General features: G+C 57.2%; 1 protein-coding gene across 9 annotated transcripts in view; it reads left to right on the top strand.

Annotated features, from left to right (window-relative positions):
* Nucleotides 1-16,746, top strand: part of PTPRU (protein tyrosine phosphatase receptor type U) — an 87,055-nt gene that overhangs the window by 38,942 nt on the left and 31,367 nt on the right. For 3 of the 9 annotated variants that reach the window (XM_051856777.3, XM_089301141.1, XM_070078902.2), the window contains exons 9-15: nucleotides 5,049-5,158; nucleotides 5,396-5,597; nucleotides 5,838-5,940; nucleotides 9,037-9,310; nucleotides 9,852-9,888; nucleotides 10,632-10,770; nucleotides 11,496-11,600. In XM_051856777.3, the coding sequence (XP_051712737.1) occupies nucleotides 5,049-5,158; nucleotides 5,396-5,597; nucleotides 5,838-5,940; nucleotides 9,037-9,310; nucleotides 9,852-9,888; nucleotides 10,632-10,770; nucleotides 11,496-11,600 (970 nt within the window). Of the gene's footprint in view, nucleotides 1-5,048; nucleotides 5,159-5,395; nucleotides 5,598-5,837; nucleotides 5,941-9,036; nucleotides 9,311-9,851; nucleotides 9,889-10,631; nucleotides 10,771-11,495; nucleotides 11,601-15,627; nucleotides 15,658-16,746 lie in introns of all 9 variants that reach the window. The other 6 variants (XM_089301142.1, XM_051856781.3, XM_051856780.3 and 3 more) reach the window with 3 other exon arrangements.

Below are 16,746 nucleotides of genomic sequence, written 5' to 3'. Positions count from 1 at the left end.
CAAGCACTTGGGCCATCCTCCACTGCCCTCCCAGGCCACAGCAGAGAGTTGGATTGGAAGAGGAGCAACCAGGACAGAATCCGGCGCCCTGACCGGGACTAAAACCCCAGGATGCTGGCGCTGCAGGTGGAGGATTAGCCTAGTGAGCCGCGGTGCTGGCCTGTTGTTCACTCTTGCTACACATTTCATTAATCGTGCCAAAGAACTGAATTTTGGCTTGATTTTCTTTCGTCTATGTTTATGTTTATTTTTTAATTCTTTATTTCCTTTGTGTGCTTTTTTTGGATTTGATTTGCTGTTCTTTTAGTATCTTTAGATAGACACTTTTTTTTTTTTTTTTTGACAGGCAGAGTGGATAGTGAGAGAGAGAGACAGAGAGAAAGGTCTTCCTTTTGCCATTGGTTCACCCTCCAATGGCCGCCAAGGCTGGCGCGCTGCGGCCGGCGCACCACGCTGATCCAAAGGCAGGAGCCAGGTGCTTCTCCTGGTCTCCCATGGGGTGCAGGGCCCAAGCACTTGGGCCATCCTCCAATGCACTCCCATAGCAGAGAGCTGGCCTGGAAGAGGGGCAACCAGGACAGGATCTGGCGCCCCGACCGGGACTAGAACCCGGTGTGCTGGCGCTGCAAGGTGGAGGATTAGCCTATTGGGCCGCGGCGCTGGCCAACACTTCTTTTTTTTTTTTTTTTTTAAGATTTATTTATTTATTTTAAAGTCAGATTTTCACAGAGAGAGACAGAGAGGCAGAGAGAGAGAGAGAGAGAGAGAGAGAGAAGAGAGGTCTTCCATCCCCTGGTTCACTCCCCAATTGGCCATAAAGGCCGGGTCTGTGCTGATCTGAAGCCAGGAGCCAGGAGCTTCTTCTGGGTCTCCCATGTGGATGCAGGGCCCAAGGACTTGGGCCATCTTCAGCTGCTTTCACAGGCCATAGCAGAGAGCTGGATCGGAAGTGGAGCAGCTAAGACTGAAACTGGCGCTCATATGGGATGCCGGCACCGCAGGTAGTGGCTTTACCCACTACACCACAGCACGGCGCCAAGATGGATACTTCTTAGGTCCTTATTTTTGTGCCTTTCTTCATTTCTCAATAAGCCTTTCAAGCCATAAATCCCCCCTCAGCCCTGCCTTAGCTGCATCCCACCAGTTCGGACGTGTCCTACCTTCATTATCATCCATTTGAAACATTTCCTGATTTCTGTTGCGATTTCTTCTTTGACTCAAGGGTTATTAGGTCACTTAAAATCTAAGCAATTGGGACTGTTCTGATTATCTTTTGGTTATTGATTTCTAGCTTAGGGGCCCTCGGGCCAGAGTATGTACTCCAGCCTATGGTTAAGGATTTTGGCAAGTATTCCATACGTACTTGTAAAAAACTGCGTTCTGTCGTTGGGTGCAGTGTTCTATCCATGTCCACGTGTACTGCCAGGCACTCTCTGTGTCAGGCCCTCTTCTGAATGCATTCTCTCTGTTCGCGAGTGAGATCCCCACGACAGCCCTGTGTGGCCTTCTCTCCTGCTGCTGTCCTCACTTTGCAGGTGGTTGTCCAGTTAGTGCATGGATGGCAGAGCCGGATTTCAAACCTTGCCACCTGGCTTCAGAGTCGTCATTCTCGGCAGCTGCACTCCAGCGCCTGCCCAGGTCCGGAGCCTTGCTCAGGGTCCCGCCAGGCCCCAGGTGCCCTGAAGCTCCTTGGCTTCTGCTTTTCCTTGTTCTCCCTCATGTGCAGTTTCTCTTCTGCACAGCACTGGCCCAGACACAAAACTCAGCTCCTGCCTTGGTTTCCACAAGACCCCATTCACCCAGGCAGTGTGCACGCCCCGAGCTGAGGATTTGCTGGGACAAAAGTGGGGACTGGATGAGTTTACCATGAAGCATTGCACACAACCTCAAATTGAACACCAGCCTGTTCTGTCCTTCTCCTTTTCCCTCTCCCTCTCCCTCTTCCTCTTTTTCCTCTTCTTTCCTCTTCTTTTCTTTTCTTTTCTTTTCTTTTCTTTTCTTTTCTTTTCTTTTCTTTTCTTTTCTTTTCTTTTCTTTTCTTTTCTTTTCTTTTCTTTTCTTTTTTTAAGGGAGATTAAGGAGCATTTATTAGGCCAGCTCCGTGGCTTACTTGGTTAATCCTCAGCCTGTGGCGCCAGCATCCCATATGGGCACCGGGTTCTAGTCCTGGTTGGGGTGCTGGTTCTGTCCCGGTTGCTCCTCTTCCAGTCCAGCTCTCTGCTGTGGCCGGGGAAGGCAGTGGAGGATGGCTCAAGTGCTTGGGCCCTGCACCCGCATGGGAGACCAGGAAGAGGCAACTGGCTCCTGGCTTTGGATCAGCACAGCGCTGGCCGTAGCAGCCATTTGGGGGGTGAACCAACAGAAAGAAGACCTTTCTCTCTGTCTTTCTCCCTCACTAACTCAATCTGTCAAATAAAAAAAATTTAAAAAAGAAGCATTTATTTGAAAACTATACATTTTCGCTAAACCCATTTTCTACTTTGATAAGAACTTATCCCACATCTTTTTTTCCAGTCTCCCTAAAAATTTCTTTTTTTTTTTTTTTTTGAAGATTTACTTATTTGAGAGGTAGAGTTATAGACAGAAAGAGGGGGAGACAAAGACAAAGGTCTTCCATCTGCTGGTTTGCTCCCCAACAGCCGGAGCTGAGCTGATCCAAAACCAGGAGCCAGGAGCTTCTTTCAGGTCTCCCACATGGGCACAGGAGCCCAAGCACTTGGGCCATCTTCTGCTGCTTTCCCAGGCCATTAGCAGAGAGCTGGATCAGTAGGGAGCAGCTGAGACTCGAGCTGGCACCCACATGGGATGCTGGCACTACAGATGGAGACTTAACCTACTATGCCATGGCGCTAGCCCCGCCGCCCCCCTTCTCTCCCCAAATTTCTTTACCAACTACTCTGGCCTGTAATTAAAGCCACATTTTAATTTTTTTTTTTAAAGCCAGGAGCCAGGAGCTTCTTCTGGTCTCCCATGTGGGTGCAGGAGCCCAAGCTCTTGGCCCATCTTCTGCTGCTTTCCTAGGCCATAGCAGGAAGCTGGATCAGAAGTGGAGCAATTAAACCAGCGCCCATATGGGATGCTGGAGTTGTGGGCAGTGGCCTAACCTACTACGTCACAGCACCAGCCGCTAAAGCCACATTTCTAAACTACAGAGATTAAGGAACCTCCTGAACTGTGCCCTAAATCCACTGCCAAACGTCATGTCACCCACTTCAGAATGCATGTGGCACTGGGTCCAGCCATGATACCCGCAAGAGGCCGGCCACAGCAGCCCTTGGCACTCCCCGTGCTGCCCCCGTGGGCCCAAGTCCTCTATAGCCCCATGTGACATGGGAGGCGAGCTGGCTGGAGCCCAGAAAGGCATGGCATTTCCTCCCATCCATAGGCCTCTGTCCATTGTCCTGGCCTGGCCCGCACCCCAGGTACCCTGCCCCCTCCCCAACACAGGACACTGCCTTCTGGCCCTTCTTGTCTGTTGTTCCAAGTGGCCACAGGCGGCTGGGCCAGCCCACCCGGAGAGCCCCACTGCCCTGCACCCCAGCTGCCGCCCTAACTGCTCTATTCTTGAAGTCTGTTGGCCCCTACTCTCATCCCCAGGGACGTTATTGTGGCCGCTTCCCCCCACCCCTGGCCAGCCCTCACTTGGACCACTTGGCCTTTCTCTTCCCTTCCCACCTCCTCTGCTACGGGGTTACTTTGAAGATATTTTACTTGTCACCTGAGTGTCAGTACAAAATGTGTGAGGGTCAGCCCAGGGAATTCTCACAGACTGGATGCATGCAGGTGACCTATGCCCAGACCCAGAAATAGCATTGTCGGCACCCAGAAGTCCCCCACCGCCAGGCCCCCCGCCAGTCACTGCCTCCCAGGGGGGCTGCTACGCTGACTGGGGCATCCCAGGTTGATTTCTTCTTGGCTTTGGGCTTTTTATAGATGGGATCACACTGTGAGTGTTCTCTTTATGACTAGCTTCTTTCAGCCCCAGGGCAGGGTACCTGGGATGTGGGGCAGGCTGGGACTACGGACAGGGGCCTGTGGATGGAGTCACGGAGCCGGATTGTGTGTTCGTTTCTAGAGAATTCATTCCTCTGCTGTCTGGTTCTTCAGGCTAATGGGCCACATTGGTTTAGCCCATTGGCTCTTTTGAATAATGCTGCAAATAAAACTCTTATAGACTTGTCCCATATTTCTGATGGGCTTGGGCCCAGAAGTAGAATGGCTAGGTTGCAGGGTATGCGTTTGTCTTTAGAGGATATGTCCAGACGACTTCCAAAGGCACTGTGGCAGTGTCTGCTCCTGCCGGCAGTGTGGGAGCACCTGGTTGCCTCCTCACCAATCCCTATGGTTGTCTTCTTGCCGTGTTGTTGCATGGATGGTGGTGTGGCCTCGTGAACTTGGATGCTGACTGCCATCGCGATGTCGGCTTTCCTCGCTTTTGACTTTCACCTTCCCTACAGTGTTTTATCAAGATGTTCCCCAGACAGAGGGCTCCAAGTTGTGTGTCTGCTGCAGAGACTATACGTTAAAGCCCAAACCAAACCATGCCTGAAAGTGTTTGTGCTAAAACGCCCACAGTATTTATCTCTGGGCGATGCAATTGTAGGTGCCATTACTTTTCTTAAACTCATTTAGATGTTCTGCATTGAACATAGTTTCTGTAATGAGACTTTTTTTTTAGACAAGAAAAAAATGCATGTATCATCCCGAGACCTTAATGCAATTGTTGTTTTCAATTCTCTGGCAAAAGTCTCTATTTTCTGAAAACCGTCCAAATGGAACAAAACCTTCAAACCTTCTTCTCCGCTGAATGCCATGTGCACGGTGGTGAAGGCACCAGCTGCTGTCTGAGTTCTCAGTCATGCGCCGAACACTTGGGCCTGTCAATGTCACAGCATTGTATCCTGGTGTGTGTGTGTGTGTGGGGGATGTCATAGCACTCCCACTTCCTAGCTGAGGGCACTGAGGCCCAGAGGGACTGAGTAGTTCAAGCAAACCCTCGGGGTCGTCAAAGCCCACTTTCCCCTGCTCTCTGCCCCTCTCCCTTGCAGTGCCTGGGGGGATTGCAGCCGAGTCCCTGACCTTCACTCCCCTGGAGGACATGATCTTCCTCAAGTGGGAGGAGCCCCAGGAGCCCAACGGCCTCATCACTCAGTACGAGGTGAGAGGGGCCTGTGGGGGGAGGTGGGAGGACAGCCCTCCTCCCCTCTGCCACATCAGCACGGAGAGGGAGGCGCATGGGGAGGACGGAGGTGATTGTCATGGTTCCTTTAACTCTGGCCTGGTTCTGTGTCCTGGAGGCAGTAAGCAGGGAGGGGAAGGTATCCCGAAGGCTGGCTGAGGGGGAACCCAGTGCTGGGTGAGTGCTGCTCCTCTCCATCCCCACCCCTGCCCCCAGATCAGCTACCAGAGCATTGAGTCATCAGACCCTGCGGTGAACGTGCCAGGCCCACGTCGTACCATCTCCAAGCTCCGCAACGAGACCTACCACGTCTTCTCCAACCTGCACCCGGGTACCACCTACCTGTTCTCTGTGCGGGCGCGCACAGGCAAGGGCTTCGGCCAGGCGGCGCTCACCGAGATCACCACCAACATCTCAGGTGCGCCCCACCTGGCCCTGGCCCGGGCCCTTTGGAGGGGACCCAGAATCCCAGGGTTCTGTGGGCACAGGGCCTGGGGGCCGTCCTGGGGATGGTGACGGAGGGCCCCTGCTGAGACGAATGTGCCATTTAGGGACTGAAGTCGGGGTCAGGGAAGCTTAAGTGAGAGGGGAAGTGTTGGGAGGGCAGTGGCCAGGGGTCCAGTGCCAGGCTCCACCCGTGACCCGCCCTCTTCTGCAGCCCCCAGCTTTGACTATGCTGACATGCCGGCGCCCCTGGGTGAGTCTGAGAACACCATCACCGTGCTGCTGAGGCCGGCACAGGGCCGCGGCGCGCCCATCAGGTGGGGAAGCCTGTGTGCACCTTGCGGGTGGCCGGCAGGCCAGGGCCCCTTCTCTGACCCACAACCCCCGTCTAGGCCAGCATGCCTGTGTCCTCTCTGTCCACCACTCGGGGCTCTGAGTGTTTGGGGGAGGATGTTCTGTGGTGCTGGGTGGGTGGAAAGCCCATGGTCGCTCCCCACTCAGCCTGGGGGTCCCCGCTGGTGGCTGTCATGAGGCTTCTGGAGAGGGGGACTGTGCAGGCCTCTAGGGAGGGCTCTTCCAGGATCCCTGGGAGACGTGAGACCCTGGAGACCCTCTGTCCCCAGGAGTCACAGGGCTGGGCTCTCTAGGAGGCGGGGGCAGCTTGTCAGATAGGGCCATTTGCGGAGGGGCCCGGAGCCTGGCTTCTGTGCTTTCTTCTCTCTGTGGTGACTGCCTGTGCTAGGGAGAAGGTGCTGGGGACCAGATGGCTGGTGTGTGTGTGTGTGTGTGTGTACATGTGGAGTGTAAGCCTGGACGTGTCTTTGTGTACGGAAGGTGTAGATGAAGGTGTGGATAAAGACATGTGATGTGTGTGCGAGGTGTGGATGGAGTGTGTACACGTGTGAGAACATGAGGGTGATTGCAAGGGTGTGCACAGTCGTTTTATCCAGCCGCCCTGGCGCTGTTTCACACATCAGGATCCGGCTCAGAGAGCCTCAGTGCCTGGCCCCCAAAGCCACATGGCTAGCAAGGGGTGTGGCTGGGGTTGGGGACCCAGGTCTGTCCTCAAAGCCTATACCCTTCCTGGAAACCACAGAACCCCCTGCTGGGTTTACCCCTTCCTTCCACGAAGGTGCAGGCCCTGGGCTGAGGGGGTGAGGGTCCCAGTCAGCTTCCAAGGAGACGGTGAATTGCCTGTGCCCTTGGCGGTCCTTCTTCTCCTTGCCCCTGCTTCCTGCTCCGCTCCTCTCCTGCTCTGTCTCCCCCATATTTGCTATCACAACTCCCATCCCCGGGGGCTTCCCAGACCCTCAGGGGAGGCCCAGGAAGAACTCAGAGCACAGCAGGGCATTTTGCTTTTTTCTTTTCTCTCTTTCTTCCTTTCATTTCCTTTTCTTTTTTAAGATTTATTTATTTTTAAATAGAAGGAGAGACAGTGAGAGAGTGAGGTTCCATCTACTGGTTCACTCCCCAGATGGCTGCAATGGCCAGGGCTGGGCCAGGCTGAAGCCAGGAGCCAGGAGCTTCTTCTGGGTCTCTCACATAGGTTCAGGGACCCAAGGACTTGGACCTTCTGCTGGTTTTCTCAGGGCATTAGCAGGGAGCTAGATCAGAAATGCAACACCCAGGACATGAACTGGAGCCTATATGAGATGCTGGTGTTGCTGGCAGTGGATTTACCCCCACCCCCTTTAAAAAAATTATTTGTGTATTTGAAAGGCAGAGTTTCAGGGATGGGGCAGGGGAGAGATGGATATATATATATTATGGGGGGGTATCATCCATTCACTTGTCCGCTCCCTAAATGGCCACGATGACCAGGACTAGGCCAGGACAAAGCCAGGAACCAGGGATTCCAATTTGGTCTCCCATGTGGGTGCAGGGGCCCAAGTACTCAGCTATCCTCTTTGCTTTCCCAGGCACGTTAGTAGGGAACTGGATTAGAAGTGGAGCAGCCAGGACTTGAGCCTGTGCCCATATGGGATGCCAGCATTGTAGGTGGTGGCTTAACCCACTGTGTCACAGTGCCAGCCTGGGCTTTCTGCTCTTTCCGGGAATACTGGGGTCCTAGCACAGCTGACTCTGGGTGGGGTTGGGAAACCCTTCTCATTTCCTTGACCTGTTGAGTGATACTGGGGGCAGGCTGGCCAGGTCCCTCAGGGATGATGACAGGGTGGGCCTTGGGAGGGGAGAGGCAGGGTGGCTGTGTGGCCTGGGCGTGTCCCTTCACCTGTCCTAGGCTGGCTGCTTTCCTTGTCTGCACAGCGGACATCGTTCCAGATGAAGACAGCTGTGCTCCTGACTAGTATTAATTACCGCCCTTGACCTCAGCCTGTGGAGATGGAGGCTGGGTGGCCCTGGGCTGGTGACAGGTCTCTGGGATGACTCCCCACTGTGTGAAAGCTCCAAAGGAGCCGCTGGGGAGCCCGAAAAAGGTGTTTCCGTTCAATAGAGCAGAGGTCTTGGCCATCACTGGGGCTGTCACAGGAAACAGGTGAATTCATCAGCACTCGCATATTTGCTCTTGGTTTAGTCCACAGAGGGCTTGGAGGTGCTCACAGCGAAAGCCCATCAGTAGAGTTTTTTTTTTTTTAATTTAAAGATTTATCTATTTATTTGTGAGGCAGAGTTACAGAAGGAGAGACAGAGAAAGAGGTCTTCCATTCACTGGGATGACCACAACAGCTGGAGCTGGGCTGGTCTGAAGCCAGGAGCTTCTTCTGAGTCTCCCACATGGGTGCAGGGGCCCAAGCACTTGGGCCATCTTCTACTGCTTTCCCAGGCTATCAATAGGGAGCTGGGTTGAAAGAGGAGCAGTCGGGGCTCAGACCGATGCCCATACGGGATGCTGGTGCTGCAGGCAGAGGCTTAACCTACAACACCACAGAGCCAGCCCCTCAGTGGGGTTTTGCAATCAACAGAAACACACGCTCCAAATCAGAGTGGGTGGTAGCGACCTGGAGAGAAAGGGGTTCTGGCTTGCAGACGAGCGGCGCCTCAGGGTCCAGAGGGGCCTAGAGATGCCACTTGTTTGCTTCAACACTGAAGGGCCTCCACCGGAAGCCCCGCCCCTAAACGCCCAGCACAGGGCCCCTCCTGTGAGCTCAGTAACTGCTTGCTGAATGAATGAAAGCCTGCAGCTGCCTGAGGCTGGGAAGGGAGCCATTGGTAGCTTGGGTTTCCCGTCCTGCGTCGCACGCAGGAAGACCAGCTGGGGAGGCGGATGGGCGGTGACAGGAGCATCAGCTGATGTGCACTGGTCCCTGCCCACTGCCTGTCACACAGGAGGACACCCGGGCCTGGGAGGTGGTAAGAGGTGGGGCTCAGAGCGGTGCTCAGATGGGCCTGGCCCCAGGGACCAGATGGCTGTGGGCGGCCTGCCGTGATCCCTGCCTCCTGCCCTGCCTCCGCAGCGTGTACCAGGTGATCGTGGAGGAGGAGCGGCCGCGGCGGCTGCGGCGGGAGCCCGGCGCCCAGGACTGCTTCCCGGTGCCTCTGACCTTCGAGGCGGCGCTGGCCCGCGGCCTGGTGCACTACTTCGGGGCGGAACTGGCGGCCAGCAGTCTGCCTGAGGCCATGCCCTTCACTGTGGGGGACAACCAGACCTACCGAGGCTTCTGGAACCCACCGCTGGAGCCCAGGAAGTCCTACCTCATCTACTTCCAGGCGGCAAGCCACCTGAAGGGGGTGAGGGGCTGCAGGGCCGTGTGCAGGAGGTTGGGGGTGCAGGACACCAGGCAGTGGGCCTACCGCAGAGGTCTAAGGCCCAGGCCATGCCCCATGACCCCGCCTCCTCCTTCCCACAGAGCTCGGTCTCCTTCTGAGTCTCTTTTCTTGACTCCTCTTCAGTCCAGATCACAGTCTCGTCTCCGCCCCTCCCTGAGGCCCCGCCTTCTGTTTCTACCCTGCTTCCCCATCTTTGGGTTTAGGCCCCTCCTCTTCCCTAGGCCACACCCTGTTCCTCAGGCTCCGCCCTCCTTAGTCCCGCCTTTCCCGAATCTCTCTTCTTAACCAGACCCCGGGTTTATGCCCTGCCCCTTCCCCATGCTCTTCCTTGATCGCCTAGGGTACTAACCTGTGGCAGGCTTCTCACCTCTAGCCCGGCCCCCGGGTCTCCTCAGTCCTCCTACGGGTGGTCCTCGCCAAGAGACCCTGACTAAGGTCCCTTCCTGGGGGAGGGGGAGGTCAGGGCTTCAGTGGCTGAGACTCCGCCCCCTCTTCCCTGCAGGAGACCCGGCTGAACTGCATTCGCATTGCCAGGAAAGGTGAGTCCCTCTGGGTCCCCTCAGCCCTCCCATGCTGGGTTTGTCACCTGTGCAGCCCCGGGACTGGGGAGGGTGAATCCTGAGCAGAGGGGGTGGCTGGAGACCTGGGGTCAGGAAGAGCTTCCCTTCTGGGTTCCCACGTGTCCCACCTCAGGGGCCCCTTCTCCCAGGCTGGACGGCAGGGTGCACCCTCCCGCCCCCACCCCCCGCCCTCACTGTGGTCCCAGGCAAGGGCCTGGAAAAGGCCTGCGGAGAGGAGCCGTTGTGGCCAGGCTGGAGCTGATGTTTCCTGGGCGCTGGCCCTGGGCTCTGTGTCTTGGCTCCCTTTCTCGTGGTGGAAGAGAGAGGTGGGGGAAGGAGGGTCATTGTTGGTTCTCACCTGGAGAGGCCCTAACTGCACCCTAGGCACATGCTTTTCTCCATCTCCCTATTACCTCCCCAGCGGGAAGGGCGGATCTGAAGGCCCCAGGTGTCCTGCATCCCCATCTGCTGAAAGCCAGGGAGGGTTTGAGTGAGGGTAGAGCAGGGCAGGTTGTCCTGGTGGGGAGCAGGGTGGGCAGCCTCTGATGCAGGGGGCCGGGTCTGCTGCAAGGCGGGCAGTGCTGGGGTGAGCTGAGGGCCGGTGGCCTTGGCACACGTGTATTCCTGCCACCCAGGTTTGCCGCTGGGGCTCGTGTGGCTGCAGCGGGGAACTCAGTGTTCCTCTGCCCACTCTGGGCCTCTGTCCTGCTTTGTTCTCCCAGCTGCCTGCAAGGAAAGCAAGCGGCCCCTGGAGGTGTCCCAGAGGTCGGAGGAGATGGGGCTCATCCTGGGCATCTGTGCAGGCGGCCTGGCCGTGCTCATCCTCCTGCTGGGGGCCATTATCGTCATCATCCGCAAGGGGTGAGTGGGGCTGGCCTCCGGGCCCACTGCGGCCGCCGCCCCACAGAGGCCTGGTGGGCGCAGAGTGTGGTGGCTGGGGCCTGGCGGGGCAGCCATCTGGCAGGTGTCTGGAGGGCTGCCAGACTGGGCACTGGGCCTACAGAGGCTCTGACTTGGGTACCGGGAAGCCAGAGACTCAGCAAACGGCACTGCCCCAGAGCAGTGTGGCTGGAACACAGGTCTGGCTGGTGCCAGGTGCGTTACCCGGGGGAGGTGCTCAGTCCGGGGTGCCCAGGGCGGTGCGGGGAGCAGACACTCCCCTCCTGCGCTTGGGCGGGCTGTCGTAATGAGGAGAGTGTGGAACAGACCTGACTTGACTTCCCTGGCTCCCTGCAGACCTCCCACCACATGGGGCTGGGTGAGCTGGGGGTGGTGCTCACTCTCCTACAGACCCGGGGCTCTCCTTGGGTCCCACCCTCTCTTGGGCTCGGCTTACCCTGCATCCCGGGGAGTCCTCCTGGGCCTCCTAGCGCTGGCTTCCTGATGCATGTTGCGAAGATCAGATGCATCCCCAGCACCTCTGGGAATCCCGAACCTAGCATCTTGGAGGACCAGAAGTTCAGGATTTGGGATTCTAAGAATCTCAGAACTTAGAACCAAGGGTGCTCTGAGCTCCAGAGAGTAAGAGCTGCCGGTAGTTTAAAGATATCCAGTCTAATGGTTTCCAAACCTTTTTAAAATGACAGAACCTGTCTTCAAAGCACCAATGGAAGTGAAAAAGCAAAACCCAGCCCTGGGAGCCCCAGGATGGAGCAGGTGAAGGCTGAGCAGCAGCTCTGGCTGGAGGCAGGGTAGGGGCTTCTGAGACCCCTCTGCCTGCGGGCTGCAACCCCACTCCCCATTCCCCACCAGGCAGCCCCGGGACACTGTGGTCCGAGCACCTGAACTGAGGGATGCGGGCTGGGGGTGGGGCAGGAGGCACACACCTGCTCAAGGTCACCCACGGAGCCAGAGGCAGAGCCAGCCCCACCCCACCCTCCGGGGCTCTGGCTTGCGGAGTCCCTGCTGCTGCCAGGCTGGCACACGTGGGTGAGTTGGCACTGGCTGTCTGGGCTGCTGGGAGCAGATAAGTGGGATCCAGGAAGATGAGAGAGCTGGCCAGGGCCTCTGAGGCAGGCACCAGCAGGAGCGTCTGGGGCTGGGTGTGCCAGCACGGCTGGGGGGGGGGGGGTCGGCACGTCCTGGTGTTGGGCTCTGGTTTTCTTTTCTTTTCTTTTCTTTTCTTTTCTTTTCTTTTCTTTTCTTTTCTTTTCTTTTCTTTTCTTTTCTTTTCTTTTCTTTTCTTTTCTTTTCTTTTCTTTTCTTTTCTTTTCTTTTCTTTTCTTTTCTTTTCTTTTCTTTTCTTCCTTCCTTCCTTCCTTCCTTCCTTCCTTCCTTCCTTCCTTCCTTCCTTCCTTCCTTCCTTCCTTCCTTCCTTTCTTTCGACAGGCAGAGTGGATAGTGAGAGAGAGAGAAAGGTCTTCCTTTGCCGTTGGTTCACTCTCCAATGGCCGCTGCGGCCGGCGCACCCTGCTGATCCAAAGGCAGGAGCCAGGTGCTTCTCCTGGTCTCCCAATGGGTGCAGGGCCCAAGCACTTGGGCCATCCTCCACTGCACTCCCGGGCCACAGCAGAGAGCTGGCCTGGAAGAGGGGCAACCGGGACAGAATCCGGCGCCCCAACTGGGACTAGAACCCGGTGTGCCGGCGCCGCAAGGCGGAGGATTAGCCTAGTGAGCCGCGGCGCCGGCCAAGGGCTCTGGTTTTCCCCTTCTTTTGTCCCTGCATGGCTTCATGAGGAAATATTTTCACTATCATTTAGTGAGTAATTACCGTGTGCCGTTAGTACTCTAGTGACTGAGCACCTGCTCCATGCCAGGCACGGTTCTGATGCCTGGGATCCGTCGGAGAATTTCTCCTCCTCCTGGGTGCTGACTCATGAAGCAGACCTGCCTCCCGTTCATGGATGCAGAAATCCCAATGAAAGCCACGGCCCGTGTCACTTGTTCACCACGTCAGGTGTCCTGTAGGGGCCTCTTCAGCAAGCAGCAGGTTCCCGTGCTTCTCCCCAGCAGGGGGCCCGAGAGGTGGAGGGGGCTGTAAGGGAGGGGTCCCTTGAAACCCTAGTACTCTGCCCCTGCTCTGAGTGGGGGGTTTCACTCAGCTTTGCATAGAGAGACAGGGTCAGGGCCCCACTCGGAAGCCCTGTGTTACACAGGCTGTCCTAGGAGCCCCTCGGCCCCCACCCTGAGCTTGCTATGTCTCTAACAGCCTCGGTCCCATCTGGCCCCTCACTGTGTCCCCGCCTCTCCCCTGGCCGTCAGGGCCTGCTCAGCTCCTTGGGGCTCCCCAAGTCTGCATTGTGGCTATCATGGGACAGAGTTGGGGGCTGCTGAGGTAAGACAGTCACCACTCCCTGCCCTCCAGGCCCCTGAGGCCTGATTGGAGGTAGGAGGGGCCTGGGAGGACTTTGGGAAACGGGCCAGTGGGGTGGGGGAGATTTCAGAGGTTCCATCCTGCTCTGCCCGTGGGGACAGTCAGACTGGGGTCAGTCGCCTGCAGGGAGTTCTAGGGCAGGGCAGGGAGGCCTGCTCACCCTGTGCAGCTCAGACCCCAGCTGTGCTGCTAGTGCCCAGCACCCAGCCCTGCCCCTTCGGGGTGCTGGACTCGCCCTGCACGGTTCATTGACTTCCTTGTGGGTCCTGGCGCAGTGCCGTCTTCCACAATGGAGCAACAGCAGTTGTGCTAGGGCTGGGTGTTCCCTGTGGGGTCAGGTCCTCTTGAACCCCACCCCCCAGCTCAGCAGGCATGGGGACAGGGAGGAAGCTGCTTGCTGGCACCTGCTGGGCCTCGGTTTCCTGTTGCTTATGTCTCAAATAGTCCACTTTTTAAAAAAATATTTATTTTATTTATTTGAAAGGCAGAGTTAAAGAGAAAGGGAGAGATATAGAGATCTTCCATCACTGGTTCACTCCCCAGATGGTTGCAATGGCCAGGGCTGGGCCAGGCCAAAGCCAGGAGCCAGGAGCTTCATCTCAGTCTTGTATGGAGATGCAGGGGCCAAGCGCTTGGGCCATCTTCTGCTGCTTTTCAAGCACGTTAGCAGGGACCTGAATCAGAAGTGGAGCAGCTGGGCCTCAAACTGGCGCCCATATGGGATGCTGGTGCTGCAGACGGTGTCTTTACCCGGCATGCCACAGCATCGGCCCCAATAGTTCGTTTTTCTAGAGGAGGAAATGGAAGCTTGTGGAGGTGATGTCTTCTTATTTTTTTTCATTGTGTTCATTATTATTTTTTTTTAAAACTACTTATTTGGAAGGCAGAGCAAGCAAGAGGGAGAGGGAGAGAGACCAACAGAAAGGTATCTCCTGTTCACTGCCAGCCAGGGTGTGCGTTAGCAGGAAGTTGAAGTTGGGAGGGCACTCCAGTGTGGCATGGGCATGGCCCAAGCCATGTCCTCCCAGCAGCACCAAATGCCTGCCCCTTCCCCAGTCCAGGGTTGTGACGTGCTGGGCCCTGCCGTGTGCACACGTGGACAGAGAGGCACGGATGTTGCCCTCTTGTGCTTCGTAGCTGGTGGGCAGCCTGGCACAGAATTCAAGCACACAAGCATGAGGTGGTTGGAACCGTGAAAAGGACTGGGTGCTGGGATGGGGGGGACAGTGCAGAGGGAATGAGGGGACACTTGTGGTTGGCAGTAACTAGGGAGGGGTTAGGATAGGCCCTCTGGAAGTCACGGCACCTGGGACTAGAACAATGCCATTCCTTCAGCCCCCTCCTCCCCCCTGGGGCCCCTGTGACCACCCCTACACCCTGGGCTCTCCCACCTCCCTGGAATGGATGAGAGAGGCTGTGTAACCTGGAGCCAACCTGTCCTGGAGCTTAGCCCCCCCTACCCTACTCTCTCCTTCCCGCCCCCAGTCTGCAGGATTTCCTTGTGGAGCCATCATTGAGGTCCCTGCTGATGGGTGATATTGGGGGTGGTGCATGGAAGACCCTGGAGCCTGCCTGGATGGGACCTCAGGAGGGAGTGCAGGGTGGGGTCCAGGGCCAGAGACCTGGGCCCGGCAGCAGGAGGCCTGGGGCTGCTCTGAATTCTGCCTCTGACCCTCAGAGTCCCGGGGCAACCCGCGACTCCCTGGGACTCAGCGTCCCCATCTGCGAAGTGGGACTCAGCCCTGCTCTGCTTCTCACTGGGAGTGATTTGCAGTAATGTGGGACTCTTGACCCCTCTATGAAGGGGTGACCTGGCTCCTTGACCTTGACCCCACACCCCTGGGTGTCCAGCTGGAGTCCTCCCCACCCTGCCCCTCCCTGTTTTCAGTGCCTGCTTCCCTCCCAGCTGAGGTGTGTGCAGAGGGCTTCTCAGAAGAGGGGCCTGCGGGTGAGGGGCTGTGTGTAGGGGTGAGGCAGCCCTGGGTGAGCGCAGGTGCTCAGATGATATCTGTGTTTATGCATACGCGTCTGCGAGGGTGTTGACTACGTGTGTGTGCGTGAGTGTGTCGGTGTGCATTTCCCCCTGCATGAGTGTGAGTGCATTTCCATACATGTTGTGTGAGGATGTGCATATGAGTGTTTTTCTGAGTCTGTGTGTATGTATGACTTCATGAAAGCTTTGGGCCCTTTCCCTGCCTTCTAGCTACAGCAGCAGGCTCTCAGAAGGTTCTGGAAGAACCTTGGGCTCTGGTCCTCAGTGTCAGAGCCTGGGCAGCCCCTGGGGTAGGGTGGCCTTTGGACCTGTGGTCCCTGGCTGGTCCTGTGCTGGTCGGGCATGGCCCTCAGGCCAGCTTTGCTGGAAGGTCTGGGACACACTGTGCTCTTTTCTCTTTGCACGCGGCCAGGAGAGACCACTATGCCTACTCCTACTACCCGTAAGTAGCTCCCACTGGTCTTGAGTCCCCTCTTAGGGCGAGACCTCCTGCCCCCCGCCCCTGGCTGGCCTTGGACTCTCGGTGGCCACCTCTGCTCTGATTCTCATCCTCTGTTCTCTCTCTACTGTGTCTCTTGCTTCTCCGTCTTCCTCTCCCCACTCCCCCTGAGTGTGGCCACCCGTGCTGGCTTTGCAGTTAGCTGGTCGCAGTGTTCAAGGCTGGCTCTGTGAGTTGCCCTGAGAAGGTCACATCCCCTTCCTGAGCCTCACTGTGCTCTCCATACTGGGGCTGGCCCCTCCCCTGCAGAGCAGGCCAGCCCAGAGGACGGCGGGTCTCTCACCTGCTCCTCCCGGGACCTGTCACTCAGGTCGCTGTGTCCCGGCCCCAGCTTTCCCAGCAGCCACCTCTGCATCCTGCACCTGAGCCCACGCGGCTGTCACAGAACCGCTGACCAGGCAGCGCTCCCTCCCGCGTTCCCCGCGCGGTTCATTTGTGAGCCTGCAGAACCTCTGGCAGTGTCTGTGCTTAGTTCCACCCATGCAACCTCACGTCAGGATCAGCCAGATCCCTCACAGCCTCTGCTCCTGGGGACCTGGGCTGTGTCTGTGTAGACCAGGAGTCCCGCTGGGGACAGAGCCCTGTGTGCATGGGAAGTGGCCGCCCAGGCCGGCAGCACTCGCAGAAAGTCCTCTTAGGCCTGTCGCTCAGCCCGCTGGGCCGGCTGTCAGCTGGACAGGGCCTCTGTCTGCCCTGGGATTTGCTGGGGTCTGGCCTGTCCCTCCTGCTGCCCCCTCCCCCATCTCTCTCTTTGTTACTGCTCCTTCTCTGCTTCCTCCTGATCGTCTTCCCCTCTCTAGGTGGTCAAGGTCATAGCCACAGAACCTTCCCCCCACCTGACCCCCAGTGGCTCTTTGGCCCTGTCCTGGGCCACAGGGAGGGTGGTGCCCAGAGCTGCCTGGTGGGGAGGAGTAGAGGCCTGGGTGGCTGAGCCGTCTCTCGCTCAGGCTGGGAGGGCCATGCCCACCTCGGTGCACAGCAGCAGTGGTCTCGGCGTGGACACAGCTGTCTTAGCACAGGAAGCACACGTGG

Source organism: Oryctolagus cuniculus, chromosome 7 (genome assembly GCF_051225735.1).
Source record: "Oryctolagus cuniculus isolate XC-2025 breed Fujian yellow rabbit chromosome 7, ASM5122573v1, whole genome shotgun sequence".
Taxonomy (NCBI): Eukaryota; Metazoa; Chordata; class Mammalia; order Lagomorpha; family Leporidae; genus Oryctolagus; species Oryctolagus cuniculus.
The sequence above is the reverse complement of the archived record's forward strand: the minus strand, read 5'-3'. Positions and strand labels throughout refer to the sequence as shown.